General features: G+C 41.8%; 2 protein-coding genes across 3 annotated transcripts in view; one reads left to right on the top strand and one right to left on the bottom strand.

Moving 5' to 3' along the window:
- Nucleotides 1-14847, top strand: part of YWHAB (tyrosine 3-monooxygenase/tryptophan 5-monooxygenase activation protein beta) — a 55698-nt gene extending 40851 nt beyond the window's left edge. For both annotated transcript variants that reach the window (XM_077252183.1, XM_077252184.1), the window contains exons 3-6: nucleotides 163-286; nucleotides 10323-10486; nucleotides 10785-10880; nucleotides 12452-14847. In XM_077252183.1, the coding sequence (XP_077108298.1) occupies nucleotides 163-286; nucleotides 10323-10486; nucleotides 10785-10880; nucleotides 12452-12508 (441 nt within the window). In that variant the 3' untranslated portion in view covers nucleotides 12509-14847. The remainder of the gene's footprint in view (nucleotides 1-162; nucleotides 287-10322; nucleotides 10487-10784; nucleotides 10881-12451) is intronic.
- The window catches only part of RIMS4 (regulating synaptic membrane exocytosis 4), a 1070250-nt gene that overhangs the window by 749899 nt on the left and 300211 nt on the right, over nucleotides 1-20140 (bottom strand). The window lies entirely within an intron of this gene.

Here is a 20140-nt window from a genome sequence, read left to right as displayed (position 1 = left end):
ACCACTTACTGGAGGTGCAATGATATTGCAGTTCATAAAATGTTAACCCAACGAATCATTTTATTGTATTGTTTCCTTGTGTAGTTTAGGTTTTAACTTTAATTTGAAGGTGCCTATTCTGCATTTAATGAGGATATTATTGACTGTTCTTTCTTTCTGCAGGACCTGCTGGATAAGCATCTGATTGCAAATGCAACTCCACCAGAAAGCAAGGTTTTCTATCTGAAAATGAAAGGGGATTATTACCGATACCTTTCAGAAGTAGCCAGCGGAGATCAGAAACAAGGTGAGGTGCTGGAGTAGCGTGTGTCGTTCTGAATATGTTCAACCGCATTTGACAAATTTTGTAAGTAAAGGCTTCCTACAGTAAGTCACATGGCTGACTAATGTTGTTATCCAGGTTGCCCTATTCCTCCACTAGCTATGCCTTCCCAGGTCCCAGCTGCCTCACTTATTTTTGAATCCTGTGCTTGACACAACAGACAGTGTTTGTCTTCACATGATCAGAGCAGTGTATGAAGGGGCTGACTCTTTGCTTCATAGCCACACGAGCCCCCTATCTCTGCCTGTATGTCAGTTACATTGTTCATACAGTTGATTTAAATGGTTTTTAAACAATGAAGGGTATTGTCACGCTCTCATTTTGTGACAGATATGCATCACAATCTGTGACTGATACAAATTTGTTTCACTACTTGATGTATATTTGGCAGAGATTTTGCCCTGTGCAAAGCAAGGGGTTAAGTCCACAGTGAAATGTCACCATACAAATTGACATTCTTTACATTTGCAACCTGCAAATTCTGTGTTTGGATGAGATTTGCTAAAAATTAGATCTCATTTTGTGCATATTTTCTGCACTCAAATCCAACCGGAATATTAGAAACCCGTTGGCCTTGTGAGACCACCTCCTTACACAGAGAAACCAAGAGAGAAAACACAGATCCTCCAAATGAAAATATGTAAAAATTCATTAGTTAAAAAAGCATATTAAGTGTCATGAAACAGGAGATGACAACACATGCTATACAGAATACAAAAACTGCAAAAAATAAATAATTTGTAAAAATTTTCCTCCGAAGGGGTGCACAGAATAAGGCCTGACTGCGGTCACTGCCACTCACTCGGAAAAGGTTTACAAATCTCTAGTGTTTTAACAGGTAATGGGGCAGACAAAAGGGGTTATTCTCTGCAATCCTAGTGGCAACTTTAGATAAAGGGTCCCTTATGGTGGGTTTACAATGCCAATCCACATTCACCAATCGGTAATTGCATACTGATCGGAGGTAGTTTTAATTTTTTAATTTTTTTTTTTACAGTCAACAATGATGCACACTGTGCAATCTGATAAATCATTCATAACATCGTTCTCATCGGCACAGATTCTGTTTACACAGATGTGCTGCCGCGCACGGTGATCTTTTGTACAGCACAAAAGATCATTTCATCCTTTGAGCGTTTTTACTTGTTTTAACTTTTTATTGAAAAATTCCACAGAATAAGATAACCAACATATGACACTGTAGTATAAAGTCAAAATAATCCGTATGATCACCATTCACGTTGACATAAATAACATCGCACTTTCAATAAGAAAGTAATCAAATGAAACATAACATTCCGCACAATATACTCTACCAGGCACTGCACCTCCCTACCAGGCACTGCACCTCCTAACCAACAGATTCTTTATAAATGGTCAGATTATAAGAGATGCACATTACGAAGTCTACCCAAATCATCACTTTCATGGTCCGGAAGGGATATATATATACATCAGGGACTGTACTGTGAAATCGAGGAGACCATAGCATTAGGAGCCAAGTGCGTCAAGGGTGATCAACACCACCTTTCCCAAATCCTACGGAACTTTTGGGGACATCCTGTTTCTTGAGTGTTTTACCTGTTCGTTAGGTGATCAGCAGCCCGTTCATCATGAAAGGAGTGTTCCTAGGAGCGCTTGTTCATGATGATCTTGCAGTTTAACTTGGATTGTCAGGAATACCCATTGAAATTAACTCCAAGATCCTATCTCAGTATGCAGTAGGTGTAATAATATTAGCAAACGCCTATAATTAGAAATATAGTATAGTTCTTCTAATTTGCTGTCTCTTGCCCCATGTTCAGGGCATTTCTGTAGCTTAGGATTCAATGGTTACGACCACTAACGGCTAACTGTGATATTAGTAGTTGTGACCATGGATACCTAAGCTACTGCAATGTCCTGCACATGTGGTAAGTGACATATCAAATCAAAAGAATTATACTACGTTTGAAATTGGAGGTATTTGTTGTTTTTTTTTATTGGGATAGGATCTTGGTGGTGGGAAAACCCATATACTGGTAGAAATGAAGACACTAAACTCTCTCATTCAAATTAATTTTTTGATCCGATTAAAAGCTCAATTTAACATGTACCTCCAGAAAAGTTTGCTTCAGTGGTCAATTAATTGTACCCCATAGTGTCAGGAATTAACATTTAAATCCTGAAACTATATTAGAGTTCCTATAGGACTCCAAACGATAAGCTAATTGCTCCCCCTAGTGGTCCCTAGGATCTAGGATGAACTGTCAAGGTGACCTGGTTTTATTCTCTCTGCTAAATTGCAGCCAATAAAATTCTAGCTATAGGATGAAGTGAGGTGAGAATTGATTGACCTCTACAAATGACCAGCTAGTGATGGGATCAAGGGTCCTGAGTGTATGGCTGAGGAAATCAAGATGCCAGTCTATAAAGTACAATGCACAACACATTATGGTGTAAATTAATCAAGCCTCAAACCTGGCATCTATTATCTCCATTGTATCTTCAGAGATGGTGCAACAGAAATATTTTACCATTTCCTTGTAAGATGTAACCTCTTTCTAACCAGGCAATTTTCAGTTTTCTGCATTTTTTTCATTTTTGAGAAATAAATTTTTTTTTGTTCCCGCTGACCTAAACAAGTTGTAGTTTTTTATTTTTTTTATTTTAATATGCAATGTACTGTAAGACGGGGGGAATCCCATTGTGTAAAGCTGTGGAAAAAAAATGCAATTCTGGCAATCTATTTAGCTTTTTGTGTTTTATTTCTAGTGATATTCATTAGTGTGGTTAATGATTTGACAATATTTCTTCAGGTCACTACAATTGCACTGATGACAACCTTTTAACCCCTTCAAGTCGCGGCCCTTTTTCGTTTTTGCGTTTTCGTTTTTCACTTCCCTCCTTCCCAGAGCCATAACTTTTTTATTTTTCCGTCAATATGGTCATGTGAGGGCTTATTTTTTGCGGGACGAGTTGTACTTTTGAACGACACCATTGGTTTTACCATGTCTTTTACTAGAAAACGGGAAAAAAATTCCAAGTGCGGTGAAATTGCAAAATAAAGTGCAATCCCACACTTGTTTTTTGTTTTGGCTTTTTTGCTAGGTTCACTAAATGCTAAAACTAACGTGCCATTGTGATTCTCTAGGTCATTACGAGTTCATAGACACCTAACATGTCTAGGTTATTTTTTATCCAACTGGTGAAAAAAAATTCAAAACTTTGCTTAAAAAAAAAAAGTGCCATTTTCCGATACCCGAAGCATCTCCATTTTTCGTGATCTGGGGTCGGGTGAGGGCCTTTTTTTTGCGTGCCGAGCTGACGTTTTTAATATCACTTTTGCGCAGATACGTTCTTTTGATCGCCCGTTATTGCATTTTAATGCAATGTCGCGGCGACCAAAAAAACGTAATTCTGGCGTTTCGATTTTTTTTTTCGCTATGCTGTTTAGCGATCAGGTTAATGCTTTTTTTTTATTGATAGATCGGGCGATTCTGAACGCGGCGATACCAAATACGTGTAGGTTTGATTTTTTTATTTTTTTATTTTATTTAGGATGGGGCGAAAGGGGGGTGATTTAAACTCTTATTTATTTATTTATTTTTTTTTCATATTTTTAAAAACATTTTTTTTTACTTGTGCCATGCTTCAATAGCCTCCATGGGAGGCTAGAAGCTGGCACCACTCGATTGGCTCAGCTACATAGCAGCGATCATGAGATCGCTGCTATGTAGCTGAATTGCAGGTGTGCTGTGAGCGCCGACCACAGGGGGGCGCTCACAGCAGGCCGGCATTAGTAACCATAGAGGTCTCAAGGACCTCTATGGTTACCATCCTGATGCATCGCCGACCCCCCAATCATGTGACAGGGGTCGGCGATGAAGTCAATTCCGGCCGGAAGTGCCGGTTAAATGCCGCTGTCTGCGTTTGACAGCGGCATTTAACAGGTTAATAGCGGCGGGTGAATAGCGATTTCACCCGCCGCTATTGCGCGCACATGTCAGCTGTACAAAACAGCTGACATGTCGTGACTTTGATGTGGGCTCACCGCCGGAGCCCACATCAAAGGGGGAGACACGACATGCGCAGTACATGTACGGCGCATGTCGTGAAAGGGTTAAAGTCGCTTTTTCTTTTTTTTTTCAGACTTAACCCCTTTCTGTCTGACATTAGACGTACTATCCCGTCGAGGTAAGGTGGGCCCGTATGACCACCGACGGGATAGTACGTCATGCGCGATCGGCCGCGCTCACGGGGGGAGCGCGGCCGGGTGTCAGCTGCATATCGCAGCTGACATCCGGCACTATGTGCCAGGAGCGGTCACGGACCGCCCCCGGCACACCGCGATCAAACATGATCGTGGTGTACCGGCGGTATAGGGAAGCATCGCGCAGGGAGGGGGCTCACTGCGGGCTTCCCTGAGACCCCCGCAGCAACGCGATGTGATCGCGTTGCTCCGAGGGTCTCCTACCTCCCTCCTCGCCGCAGGTCCCGGATCCAAGATGGCCGCGGCATCCGGGTCCTGCAGGGAGGGAGGTGGCTTACCGAGTGCCTGCTCAGAGCAGGCACTGGTAAGCCTGCAGCCCTGCACAGCAGATCGCAGATCTGACAGAGTGCTGTGCACACTGTCAGATCACCGATCTGTAATGTCCCCCCCTGGGACAAAGTAAAAAAAGTAAAAGAAAAAGTTCTCCGTGTGTGTGTGTGTGTGTGTGTGTGTGTGTGTGTGTGTGTGTGTGTGTGTGTGTGTAAAAAAAAAAAAAAAAAAAAAATCCTAAATAAAGAATTTTTTTTTAATTATTCCCATAAATACATTTCTTTAGCTAAATAAAATAAAACAAACAATAAAAGTACACATATTTAGTATCGCCACGTCCGTAACGACCCAACCTATAAAACTGCCCCACTAGTTAACCCCTTCAGTGAACACCGTAAGAAAAAGAGGCAAAAAACAACGCTTTATTATCATACCGCCGAACAAAAAGTAGAATAACATGCGATCAAAAAGACTGATATAAATAACCATGGTACCGCTGAAAACGTCATCTTGTCCCGCAAAAAACGAGCCGCCACACAGCATTATCAGTAAAAAAATAAAAAAGTTATAGTCCTGAGAATAAAGCGATACCAAAATAATTATTTTTTCTATAAAATAGTTTTTATCGTATAAAAGCGCCAAAACATAAGAAAAATGATATAAATGAGATATCGCTGTAATCGTACTGACCCGACGAATAAAACTGCTTTATCAATTTTACCAAACGCGGAACGGTATAAACGCCTCCCCCAAAAGAAATTCATGAATAGCTGGTTTTTGATCACTCTGCCTCACAAAAATCGGAATAAAAAGCGATCAAAAAATGTCACGTGCCCGAAATTGTTACCAATAAAAACGTCAACTCGTCCCGCAAAAAACAAGATCTCACATGACTCTGTGGACCAAAATATGGAAAAATTATAGCTCTCAAAATGTGGTAACGCAAAAAATATTTTTTGCAATAAAAAGCGTCTTTCAGTGTGTGACGGCTGCCAATCATAAAAATCCGCTAAAAAACCCGCTATAAAAGTAAATCAAACCCCCCTTCATCACCCCCTTAGTTAGGGAAAAATAAAAAAATAAAAAAAATGTATTTATTTCCATTTTTCCATTGGGGCTAGGGTTGGGGCTAGGGTTGGGGCTAGGGTTATTGCTTGGGTTATTGCTAGGGTTAGGGCTATTAGTGGGGCTAGGGTTGGGGCTACAGTTAGGGTTGGGGCTAAAGATAGGGTTAGGGTTTGGATTACATTTACGGTTGGGAATAGGGTTGGGTGTGTCTGGGTTAGAGGTGTGGTTAGGGTTACTGTTGGGATTAGGGTAAGGGGTGTGTTTGGATTAGGGTATCAGTTATAATTGGGGGGTTTCCACTGTTTAGGCACATCAGGGGCTCTCCAAACGGGACATGGCATCCGATCTCAATTACAGCCAATTCTGCGTTGAAAAAGGAAAACTGTGCTCCTTCCCTTCAGAGCTCTCCCGTGTGCCCAAACAGGGGTTTACCCCAACATATGGGGTATCTGCGTACTCAGGACAAATTGGACATCATCTTTTGGGGTCCAATTTCTCCTGCTACCCTTGGGAAATACAAAACTGGGGGCCAAAAAATAAGTTTTGTGGGGGAAAAAAAAGATTTTTTATTTTCACGGCTCTGCGTTGTAAACTGTAGTGAAACACTTGGGGGTTCAAAGTTCTCACAACACATCTAGATAAGTTCCTTGGGAGGTCTAGTTTCCAATATGGGGTCACTTGTGGGGGGTTTGTACTGTTTGGGTACATCAGGGGCTCTGCAAATGCAACGTGACGCCTGCAGACCAATCCATTTAAGTCTGCATTCCAAATGGCGCTCCTTCCCTTCCGAGCTCTGTCATGCGCCCAAACAGTGGTTCCCCCCCACATATGGGGTATCAGCGTACTCAGGACAAATTGCACAACAACTTTTGTGGTCTAATTTCTTCTCTTACCCTTGGGGAAATTAAAAAATGGGGGCGAAAAGATCATTTTTGTGAAAAAATATGATTTTTTATTTTTACGGCTCTGCATTATAAACTTCTGTGAAGCACTTGTTGGGTCAAAGTGCTCAACACACATTTAGATAAGTTCCTTAATGGGTCTACTTTCCAAAATGGTGTCACTTGTGGGGGGTTTAAATGTTTAGGCACATCAGGGGCTCTCCAAACACAACATGGCGTCCCATCTCAATTCCAGTCAATTTTGCATTGAAAAGTCAAATGGCGCTCCTTCCCTTCCGAGCTCTGCCATGCGCCCAAACAATGGTTTACACCCACATATGGGGTATCAGTGTACTCAGGACAAATTGTACAACAACTTTTGGGGTCTATTTTCTCCTGTTACCCTTGGTAAAATAAAACAAATTGGAGCTGAAATAAATTGTGTGTGAAAAAAAGTTAAATGTTCATTTTTATTTAAACATTCCAAAAATTCCTGTGAAACACCTGAAGGGTTAATAAACTTCTTGAAAGTGGTTTTGAGTACCTTGAGGGGTGCAGTTTTTAGAATGGTGTCACACTTGGGTATTTTCTATCATATAGACCCCTCAAAATGACTTCAAATGTGATGTGGTCCCTAAAAATGAGAAATTGCTGGTCAACTTTTAACCCTTATAACTCCGTCACAAAAAAAAATTTTTGTTCCAAAATTGTGCTGATGTAAAGTACACATGTGGGAAATGTTACTTAAGTATTTTGCGTAACATATGTCTGTGATTTAAGGGCATAAAAATTCAAAGTTGGAAAATTGCGAAATTTTCGCCAAATATTTGTTTTTTTCACAAATAAACGCAAGTTATATCGAAGAAATGTTACCACTAACATGAAGTACAATATGTCACGAGAAAACAATGTCAGAATCGCCAAGATCCGTTGAAGCGTTCCAGAGTTATAACCTCATAAAGGGACAGTGGTCAGAATTGTAAAAATTGGCCCGGTCATTAACGTGCAAACCACCCTTGGGGGTGAAGGGGTTAAAAGGAAACTGCCAAGTTAAAAAAAAAAAAAAAAAAAACACCTTAAACTGCAGATATGGGGTTAATCTGCATGTTAATAGTGTTTTTTTTTCTTTTTTTTTTTTTTTATTATTTATTTAGAATTTTCAAAATACAGAACATAGAAAAAGATACATGAACATAAAGTTCAGGAGGACAAATAAAATGACAATGACGAAGCTGAGTATATCAAGTTCGTAAATCCGTACCGGAAGCGTCCAGGAAACCTGAGAGCGAGATTACCAATATCTATGGTATAGGAATTATCTAATGTCGGATGAAAGTCCATGTATCATTAGAAAAATTCGGCAGGCAAAACAAAACATATAACTAAGGCAGGAAAGATAAAACAATATAACAAATGAGTAAACTTGGGGAGTATATCACAATATCCCCTAAATATAACAGACCGGGTTGAGACATTAGAACTATTGAATTCCAGGAAGGAATGAGAAAATGATTTTCGTTAGTCAGGATTATTATGAAGTCAAGAATGAATAATATATAGTGTTTATTTTATATTATATGAGCTCAAGTCCATCACAGTGTAGTATAAATGATATATTAGGTCAAATTTTCAGTAAAGGAGAAAAACGTATAGTAAAATAAAAATTATAATCATGGAGGGCTAGATACAGCTTGTTGCCATGGTAACCATGTTTGAAGAAACTTGTCATGTGACCTTGCGTCCCAGCTGGTTAGTTCCTCCATCCTATGGATATCCTGAACTTTTTTCACCCATTCACTGAGGTGAGGGGGGGGGGGGGATGTTTGTCGCCAATGTAAAGAGATCAAATGTTTAGCAGCGGCCACATGTTAATAGTGTTCTAAGACTATGTGCACACAGTGAGTTTTTGATGCATTTTCATGGTGATTTTCCCACACAGAAATGGTCCAAAAACATACTGGAATCCTTATGCAAGCTAGTTCAATGACAATCCTGAAGTGTTGTGCACATCATCAGTAAATTTCTGTGCGCACTTGCAGTGCATTTTTTTTTATTTTTTTTACTTTTTTCTGCAGCATGTTAATTCTTTGAGTTTCTCCACCTATTGACTTCAGTTGTCAGTCAAATCCACAGCAAAAATTCAGGGTACTAAAATGTCTGTGGATTTGCAGAGTATTTGTTGCATTTTTACTGGCTTCCTACAGTGTTTCCCACGCTGTTACCTGTGTGACAGCGTAGGAAACACTGGCGCTGTGGTTCTTATCGGTGGTAACCAACCGCCGGTAAGACCGTTGGTCAAAGTGCTATGGGATCATGGTGGCAATGTCAGCATGACCTCGCAGCTGTGACTGTCACCTGCAGTAAAGTTACAGCCAGTACTGTCGGTCGCAGCGCTGTGGGATCATGCTGGCAGATGTTGGAATGACCCGCATACGTGGACCGATGGGACTACTGCTCCCATCCGGCTACTTCTGTTGTCGCTTATGGCAGGCGAAGTCTCATCTGCCGTCGCCTGTGTTCAGTTAAAAAAATAAAAAAAAAAGAAATTAAATAAAAATTACATACACATTCAAATAAAAATATTATACTCGCCTATAAACGCCCGACGCACTCGTCTCCTAGAAAGAATGTAAAATAATAAACCAACATATACTCACCGTTTTGCCGCAGGCCAGGTAATCAAGAGTCCCACTGCGATCTCGCGTGTAGAGCAGTCACATTGAGATATGTGACCGCTCTACCCGGCTGCTGGCAATACACTGACAGGAGGTAATCGCCCCCACAGTGTGTCACTGAGCTGCTGTGAGAGTTCATCCAGTGCTCTCACTTACGGCACTGCTGCGCAAGTAAGGGAGATCATCGGAGCTGATAAACTCTGGTGAACTCTCTCAGGGCAGCTCAGTGATACACTGCGGGAGCGTTTACCTCCTGTGAGTGTATAGCTGGCTGTCACTGATGTGACTGCTCTGTGATCAGGGTCGTCATGGGACATTATGGATTATCTTCTAGATGGACAGGTGAGGAATGTTGTGGTTTATTTTATTTTTGCTGCAGGAAACGGCTTCTGTGGATTGGGCGTTCGGTAAGTATGGTTTAACTACGATTATTAAAGGAGTCTGTGTCATTTAAAATAAAGGATTTTATTCTGGATGTCTGTGTTTTTATACAAGATCACTATGGGGTTAGTAATAGATAGGTGTCTTATAGACGCCTCTCCATTACTAACCTGTGGGCTTGATGTCACCAGACAAAACAAAGGTGACATCAATACGATAATATAAGGACCAATCGGCATATGGGGTGATGGGGATTTGTGTATCCTGAATCCTTGTTTTAGATGTCAGTTTGACAGCAGCATTTAAACATTCTGTGCCTGGATCATATAAGGACCTACATTGAACATACCAGTACGTCCAATGTGGGAAGGAGTTAAGTAATTGCACTGCATTGATTGACCACTTGTGAAAATGGATTATCCGGTCGGTACGTCTATCAGTCTGGTTTCACACCTTTTCCTTTTCCTGTGTAGGTACTGTAGCCAACTCCCAGCAGGCCTACCAAGAAGCTTTTGAAATTAGTAAGAGCGAGATGCAGCCGACACATCCTATTCGACTTGGACTGGCCCTCAACTTCTCAGTCTTCTACTATGAAATCCTCAACTCTCCAGAAAAAGCCTGCAGTCTAGCAAAATCCGTAAGTGTCTCGTGTACGGTGTTAATTTCATAGCAGACAGCTGATCCTATAGCTGTGTCATTTTTGAGTATATGCTGATTGGCCCAAATTGTGTCTGTATGGGGAGACAGTGGGGAAAGTCTCCTTGACCTCTTTGGTTGGCAGTAGTACCTTTAAAATAAAGCAGATGTCTGGGCAGCAAGCAGTCTGTCGTTCGCACTCCTGCCCTCCTATGGCCGCCTGTCAGGCCCTTCTGACACTTGGCAGTTACTTGTCTTGTAGACGGCACATATTTAATAGTGAACACTTGTCTTTCCAGGCATTTGATGAGGCGATAGCTGAACTGGACACATTGAATGAGGAGTCCTATAAAGACAGCACTCTTATCATGCAGCTACTAAGGGACAATCTTACAGTAAGTATAAGCTGCCATTTATACAGGGTCAGAGTGTTACCGAAAGCTTATTGACCGCCCTTAAGGGAGTGGTAAGTGCACATATATTACCTGTTCGGGAACGAAGAAAAAGCCGAAATAGAGAAGAGAATGACTTAGGGTACCGTCACACATTGAAATTTTCATCGCTGCGGCGGCACGATTCGTGACGTCGCAGCGTCGTATGATCATCGCTCCAGCGTCGTAGACTGCGGCCACACGTTGCAATCACGGCGCTGGAGCGATGCCGAAGCCCCCGGGTAACCAGGGTAAACATCGGGTAACTAAGCGCAGGGCCGCGCTTAGTAACCCGATGTTTACCCTGGTTACAAGCGTAAACGTAAAAAAACAAACCGTACATACTCACCCGTCGGTGTCCTTCAGGTCCCTTGCCGTCTGCTTCCTGCTCTGAGTGCAGCCGTACAGTGAGAGCAGAGCGCAGCACCGCTGTGATCTGCTCTCACTTTCCGGCCGGCACTCAGAGCAGGAAGCAGACGGCAAGGGACCTGAAGGACACCGACGGGTGAGTATGTACGGTTTGTTTTTTTACGTTTACGCTTGTAACCAGGGTAAACATCGGGTTACTAAGCGCGGCCCTGCGCTTAGTTACCCGATGTTTACCCTGGTTACAAGCGAAGACATCGCTGGATCGCTGTCACACACAACGATCCAGCGATGTCAGCGGGTGATCAAGCGACGAAAGAAAGTTCCAAACGATCTGCTACGACGTACGATTCTCAGCAGGGTGTCTGATCGCAGTAGCGTGTCAGACATTGCGATATCGTAACGATATCGCTAGAACGTCACGAATCGTAACGTCGAAGCGATTGAAATTTCAATGTGTGACGGTACCCTTTGTCCCCATTCACACATTCAGTATTTTTTCAAGATTTTAAATCCGTATTTGTAAGCCAAATGCAGGAGTGGGGAAAAAATACAGAATTGGTGACTTGTTTTTTTATACTTTTCCTCTGATAGCCCCACTCCAGATTTTTGCGTACAAATACGGATTTATAATACTGACTAAGTATTGAACGTGTGAACGTGGCCTTAAGGAGTTTTTTCACTAGGCCATTTCTGCTGCACATCTCCAATATTTGCACAGCTTGTGTGTAATCTGTCGCACTGACAAAGTTATGTTTACAGACCAAATGCAATAAAAATGTTGCCAGGTTCAAAGGTTGTTTTACTGCTGCTGTAAATCTTTCTGGCTGTGATTCCGCAGCCCATTTTGCAAAATTTCTGAGAGCAGGTGGCTTTCACTAACTTTTCTATAGTATTGGTAAAATATGTCTTGTAATGCAATCGATGAGATGTTTGCTACGCCTTAATATCTTTATCGAACTGCTTGTCCAAGGAAACTTGGTCACTTAACTTTATTTTGGCCACCTCTCCGGTACAATCTAAGTGCAAACAGTCATTAATTTCTGCAGTGTCTGTGTTTTGGCACAATCAGCCAAAAATAAAAAGCTATGAAACGTAATAAAATGGTTGTCCAATGTTAGCGGTTGATGCCATTGTAACAAAAACTAATGCTGCGCTTTGTTTTCCAGCTATGGACTTCAGAACACCAGAGCGAGGAGGCTGACAACGTAGAGGGAGACAACTAACAACTGCCACGCACAGTCTTTTTTTTTCTTCTTTTTTTTCCTCTTTTTTTTTTTTCTTCTCCCCCTACTGTCACTCTGTATTGTATACCCCCTCGTGCGACCAGTACCTAGAATAGTACATCGACTTTCACAACCTCCGTGTAGCAGAATAATTTGTGAATTTGAGGAAAAATTTCAGGTGTTTTACCGGACAAAAACATTCTAATAATCCTGTATATATGATATATTTCTACCTGTATATCATATATATGATTTAAATATGTAATTATGTCTTTTTTTTAACTGAACACTGTGATTATGGGGTTTTGCTAGTAACATTCGAAGTTTAGGATCCCATCTCCACCCGCCCACCCACGCCCCTCTCTTACAACATTGCAACTTATTTTAGGACAAAAAGTCGAAGTACAATTCTGCTGTACCTGTATTACAGGATGTTGGTGACCATACTGTAACCCCCGGGGTGGATTGGGTTCATAACATGGTGTTTTGTTCCTGTATCGATGATCTGTTTTGATTGAGTTAAATATTACATATAATTTGTAAGCCTGGATATAATAAGTCTCTCTTTTTTTGGATATTTAATCATATTGGGTTTTTTCTATTAGTGTGATGCTCACTTTTTTTTGCCACTGTGTTAAAGGAAAAAAATTAGGACATTCTTACATCAGGGGCTCAATCGGGGTATACTATAAAGTACACCGATATTGGTAACTAAATGACTGTCAGATTTGGAAAAGGAGAAAATAGAGCGTATGTGTAAGGTCTTCCCATCGTTTCTGCTGTGGAGTATCTTAGAAACCTGGTCATTTTCTTCCTTGCCATAGTATTTTAACTGTTTACATTTTGCTTCTTTTAATCCAGTCAACCCCTTGTTTTGTTCACGCCTCATGGTTATATTGTTTTCTTTCTCTTCATCCCTTCCCGAAATAATTTTTTTTAAAGGGATCCTTCTGAATGTATAAAGATCTGATTAATAAGTAGGCCTGAGGCTACTTTCTGGCATCTGCAACCACCTCACCCTTCCTCAGTTCAACATAGTAGATTTCCTGGAATTTATAAAAATGGAGCAAGAGCTGGCAATGGGTTTAAAAAAAATAAAAATAGACATTCGCACTGTTGTGCCAGTTTCTGCAGCTATCATGTGGGGATCAGCAGTTAGATGACTACTGCAGCCAATCGCTGCCCTCAGATGTTACGTTCTTTACATGCTGGCTTCACTGATGAATATAGTGGTTGGCCGTAGTGGTCATGTGAATGAGGAACTAAAATGTGATAGCTGTAGGAACCAGTCAGAGGCAACTAGGGACCACCTGCGGTGGGAGATGACTGAAGAAGCGAAATATAGTTTGTAGTTTAAATTCTGCACTCTTGGTTTCTTTTTTTTAAATTCCCTTTGAGTGTATATTGCCATAAATCACTAGGTAAACTAGCTAAAATACAGCCGCCTTTCTTGTATGGAATGACTTGGTTTCTACAAAACAGCCTTCTTCCTACTGTGCTGCCAATCCAGTGCTGAATTATGAGACTGCCCAGTTGCTAGGAACACCAGACTACAGCTTTTTGTGTTGTCAGGCAGCACATCCCTAGCAACCAGTTTGTCAAATTAGTCTGAACACCAGGCAGGAATAAGGAGGTCTGTCAAGTAGTAAAGCCATCCCCTTCTTACTGCCATATTTATCAGATTTTTGTTACAAAGGTGGAGAGCCTCCTAAGAAAGATCTCTACAATGCATGGCCCACTTTGACACTTTCACACCTTTCATTTATTTGGGAGTCCTTATTCATCACCAACATTCTAGGCATTTTTGCAGTAAGACGTAGATCTACGCCATCAGTTGTTCGGTCCTATTACGGCGCAGAGTACTGTATTTAGTTAGTCACTGTTCAGGCTGTCACGGCATCATTCCGACTTTTTACATTCCACCTGGCTGTATCTTTTTCTCAGCATCCGTCTACTTCAAGGCAAAAATCCATGCACTGAACTTTCAGTCTCCGAACAAGACGTACAGTTAATACTTGCGCTTTATAAATGCAGTAGTGAATGTGGAACTGAGCCTGTCTGTATATCTGGTAGCTCTTTATTTTTTTATTATTGTTTTGGCTTTGTTTTTACTGACCAGTATTCTGCCTAAAGGTTTGCTTCTGTGTTGGTTTGATTACCTAGCACACACGTGGTTGTGAAAAATTTAGTCTAGCGCAAAAAAAAAAAAAATAATAAAAAAAAAAAATGGTTATTGATGTACTCAAATTTGTGTATGTATTTTCAACAGTTCTAGTTTCACCCTACACAGAATAATCAGGAACATGTAACAATTCAAGCAAAATAAATAATCCATGTTACCTGCGTGTCCTGCGTGTTCACTGCTGTTTGTCATAATAGGGGAAAATCATTACTACAATTACATGCTCTGATGGTAAAAGCGAAATCCAAAAATGACCAAAAGAGGAAAAATCCTCCACTAGTATTGAAAAAACACAGGCAAAGATGCTTACCTGTCCAGGCCGTCTCATGGATGGACCTTAAAATGAATCTGTTATTCCAAATAATGTGCGGAATCACAAACTGGGGGTTTAGTTGCAGAAATGATTTGGGACTTTCACACCATGTTTGATCCTCTCTTGCGGTCTCTGTTGGGGGCTTCCATCTGGAGACAAAACTGGATTCAGATGGAGAACGCTGACTGAGCCATTGAGTGTAATAAGGCAAATGGAATGAGCTCAAAGTCTGCAGCTTTTTACTCCTGACCTTTTTCTTTCTTGCCAGTGTCTTTTTTTTTTTTTCTTCTATTTTTATTTGTTTTTATTTAATAAGCCGGTCACTAGTAGTCTTCTGTCCAGTGTTTCCAATTTCAAACTCTTGATAATGGCTGAGAACAGTGGGATTCAGGAGGTTACAAAGAAGCCTTAAGATTGCTTTAACAGTACTGCCACAGTGCATTTAAGTTTTTTGCAGCATTGCACAAACAGTGGCCGAAATAACTTAACACAGCCTAAGTGTTTTTAAAAAAGATGTCCCTAAACAAAGCCAACACCACCACCTAATAAAGTGCTTCAGTGTTTAAAAAAAAAAAAAAAAAACAGGTGAAGTCTTACTACGCCCATAGGGTACTGGCCTTAAGGTGTGAATCTTTTACAGCTGTAATTAAATCTAAAAACACTTAACAGATGGAAAGAGACACATAAACAAAAACACGGAGGAAAAGAGTCCACTTCAACATATTTAGAGAACAATATACAAAAAGTTTATTAAATAATCAATACAAAAACAGAATTAAAAATACAAAACATGGGTGTATTGTTAATACCGCCATATCGCAGAAGACACATAGGAGGAAATGCGGCAATGACCAAGTCAGGGGGGAGTTCACATATACACCTTTTGGGTGGCAGCGTCAGCTCAGAAAATAGAAGGAATGTATGACCAAATACAATTACTACGTTCCACTCATATGGCGCAAATAGCCCAGAGTACAAAAGGTCATATATTCATAAGCACATGTAATTGCTGCTTACCCATTGTAAATCAGGTGTGTCCTCCCCACCTTGCTCGGTCCCCCCGGACGCGCGTTTCGCGTGGCTTTTTCAACACACCCTGTTGAAAAAGCCACGCGAAACGCGCGTCCGGGGGGACCGAGCAAGGTGGGGAGGACACACCTGATTTACAATGGGTAAGCAGCAATTACATGTGCTTATGAATATATGACCTTTTGTACTCTGGGCTATTTGCGCCATATGAGTGGAACGTAGTAATTGTATTTGGTCATACATTCCTTCTATTTTCTGAGCTGACGCTGCCACCCAAAAGGTGTATATGTGAACTCCCCCCTGACTTGGTCATTGCCGCATTTCCTCCTATGTGTCTTCTGCGATATGGCGGTATTAACAATACACCCATGTTTTGTATTTTTAATTCTGTTTTTGTATTGATTATTTAATAAACTTTTTGTATATTGTTCTCTAAATATGTTGAAGTGGACTCTTTTCCTCCGTGTTTTTGTTTATGTATTGATTTGGAGTAGTCCCAGAAGGGCACCTGAGGAGTGCCTAGAGAGAGTTGGTACTTACCACTCACACATACTGAGTATATTGGTGCTTCATGACTGTAATATTAAACAGATGGAAAGAGGTGCAGTGAGAGTCAAATTTGTAACTTACCGAGAAATGGATCCAATGACAAAGATGATCATTTATGTATCTATATGCTTATTGACTGTATAGGGGTAGTCCCAGTACTTGCGGTAGGTAGAAGTAAGGTAAATCCAAATACCCCAAACTCATTCATCCGTTATCGTCAGATTATGGAAAGTGCAAAAAAAGGATAAATTGCACATACCCAAAACATGAACATGTCAGACTAACCCCAAAGTGTGACTGTCATAACTCATTAGACTCCAGCCTAATAAACACAACGTATTCATGATCGAATTGGTACAATCAAATCCGATCAATAATCATCTTAAAGTGCCCCATCCTGATGAGATTCCCACCATGGGTTCAATAAGTGGTTCATTGGGGGATATATTCTGGGTGAGAGAAATAGCGCTAAGATAAAGCTCCTGCCGCATGGACTGTATATGTCATGATTCTCCGCTGTCAGGAAGGGGTACTTAGGGTAAGGACACATGGTAAATATATATATATATATATATATATATATATATATATATATATATATATATATTTTTACCCTTCGCCACGACAGCACCCACTTTGAGAGAGGGACCCGCCCATAGGAACAGGAAACCTACAGAGATAAAAGGGCGGCCCCCCTCTCCTCCTCAGTTGGTTTCCTGTTCCTATCGGAACTCTCTGGATTACCTACAGACGGAGGTGGTTGGAGCGCCTCCACTTTTTCTTACCCGAGCCGGTACATCCGCCTGCGTGGTTCTCTCGGTGACAGCAGGGGCTGCGGCATCGGAAGCAGCGGCGGGGGAGCCACTGCATGCAGCCTCCCCCCTCGTCTGGGCACTATCCGGCAGGTTCCGGGCATGGAAGGCCCGGCCTATGGAGGGAGCCTGTGTGTACGGGGCGCCGATTCCAGAAAGCAGCGGCGCCGGCTCTGGTGCGCGGGTAAGTCTGCGCTGCTTCATTGAACCGGAAGTGTTAGTGCACTTCCGGTTCGCGGGGGGCGCGGCACGCTGCCTGGGACCGCGCGATTCAAAAGCGCCGGGGCACAGGGCTAGTTGCTCAATATGTCGTCCCCGGCAGATACTGAGCTTCCACTTGCTGTGGAACGTGATAGCGCTGACAAAAGTAGCGCTAAAAGCTTAAAGTCAGCGGCTAAACGGAGTGGTCATTCCATGGATGGATCTGACACTCGCAGAAGTAAATCAAGAAGTACGGATGCAGTACTCAGACCCCACACAGTGTCTCCATCTCCTAATCCGGTATAATGATGAATATAATAGCTTCACTGGGTGAGTGTTATAATCCTTTTCCCATAAGCTGATCCCTTCCTTCTCTGATTTTCCCCTAGGCTAAAAGGACTAGTAAATCCAAGCATAAAGAATGTGCTCTATGCAGGCAGCCCTTACCTGACACATATTCTAAAAGGCTGTGTCAATCCTGTATCAGCCAGACCTTACAGGATGAGGCAGCTGTTACAGCCACAGATATTAGAGCCTTAATACGGCAAGAAATACAGTCCCTGGGGTCAGAATCCTTGAAAAAGCAGGGCACTAAGCACCTATCTCCAATCTCTAGCTCAGAGTCTGAAGAGGGCCTAATTCGATCCTCCAACACCTCAGGATCATCTCCTAGTTCCTCTGAGGATGAAGGTGGAGCGTGTTTTCCAGTTGAGAGCATTGACAACCTTATAAAATCTGTAAGGAACACTATGGGGTGTCCAGACACTAAGGGAGTTAAATCTGCACAGGACATTATGTTTGCAGGCCTGGGTCATAAAAAGAGGCGAGCTTTTCCTGTAGTTTCTGCCGTTAAAGACCTTGTAAAGAAGGAATGGGACAAACAGGGGAAGGGGTTTCTCCCATCCTCTTCTAAAAGACGCTACCCCTTCAGCGATGAGGAATTGGCAGTGTGGTCTAAAGTCCCGAAGGTGGATGCAGCGGTGGCGTCAACTTCGAAACCGGCATCTCTACCTGTGGAAGATGCAGGGATTCTATTAGATCCCTTAGACCGCAAAACAGAAGCTCTTCTAAAAAGGTCCTGGGAGACAAACACTGGAGCTTTTAAACCAGCCATATCAGGCACGTGTACAGCCAGGTCCCTATTAGTCTGGGTTGACCAGCTTGAACAACAGGTGAAAGGCAAGATCACAAGGGATAAGATTCTTCAATCCTTGCCTCTGATTAAAAGTGCCGCAGCATTTCTAGCTGACGCTTCAGCGGACTCCCTCCGTTTAGCAGCCAGGTCAGCAGGTCTGGTTAATGCAGCTCGTCGTGCCCTTTGGCTCAAAGGATGGAAGGGAGACGCACAATCAAAAACCAGATTATGTTCAATCCCATGCCAGGGTGAGTTCTTGTTTGGGAAGGTTCTGGATGACCTACTTAACAAGGCAGGAGAAAGAAGGAAGGGCTTTCCTAAACAGTTTCTTCCTTCTTATAGGAGAGCGTTTAGAAGACGGCCATTTAACAGGAGGAGGCCGTATGAGGCCCAAAAAGATCGGTGGGAAACAAAAGAAACCAGACCGAAAGGTGCCTTATATAGTAATCCCGAAACATCTAAGCGGGGGAGATACCATCAGTGATGACTACCCAGTAGGGGGCAGACTGAAATTCTTTTATCATCAATGGGAAAATATAACCTCAAATCAATGGATCCTTCAGCTAATAAAATCTGGATTAAGATTAGATTTCTTTAAATTACCACAAGACAACTTTGTAGTAACATCTCTAAAAGCGCCGGAACAACAGGAAGCGCTTCAGTTAGAAATTCTGAGCCTTTTGGCAAAGAATGTTCTCATCGAAGTACCAATAAACCAGGAAGGGAGGGGGTTTTATTCCTCTTTATTTTTGGTTCCAAAACCTGATGGTACTTTTCGTACTATAATTAATCTAAAAAGACTAAATGCCTTTTTGGTTGAACACACCTTTAAGATGGAATCTATAAGATCTACTATAAAACTCTTGTTCCCTAGGTGCTTTATGGCAGGTCTGGATTTGAAGGATGCGTACTATCATCTTCCAATTCATATAGAACACCAACAATATCTCAGAGTTGCAGTAGTTCTACAAGGCCGGATCCGTCACTTCCAATTTACGGCCATGCCATTCGGCCTATCTATGGCGCCTCGGATCTTCACGAAACTTATGCTAGAGGTGATGGCCTATCTACGTCATCAAGACACATTAATTGTACCCTATTTAGATGATTTCTTAATAATTGGTAATTCAGCATCTCAATGTGAAAAACGCTTGTCTAATACCGTTTCATCATTGCAGGCCTTAGGTTGGATTATAAACTTCAAAAAATCCAGACTTCTTCCAGAAACTCGTCAGTCCTTCCTAGGACTAGTCTTGGACTCTGTAAGTCAAAAATGTCTTTTACCAGAATCCAAAAAGTTAATCATAGTTTCAAAGGTCGCTACGGCAAGATCAAATCCTCGTATGTCCCTCAGAGAGGCCATGTCTCTCTTGGGCTCTCTCTCCTCCTGCATTCCTGCGGTTCAATGGGC

Source organism: Ranitomeya variabilis, chromosome 4, assembly GCF_051348905.1.
Source record: "Ranitomeya variabilis isolate aRanVar5 chromosome 4, aRanVar5.hap1, whole genome shotgun sequence".
In the NCBI taxonomy this organism is placed as follows: domain Eukaryota; kingdom Metazoa; phylum Chordata; class Amphibia; order Anura; family Dendrobatidae; genus Ranitomeya; species Ranitomeya variabilis.
This window is presented reverse-complemented; position numbering and strand designations above follow the sequence as displayed.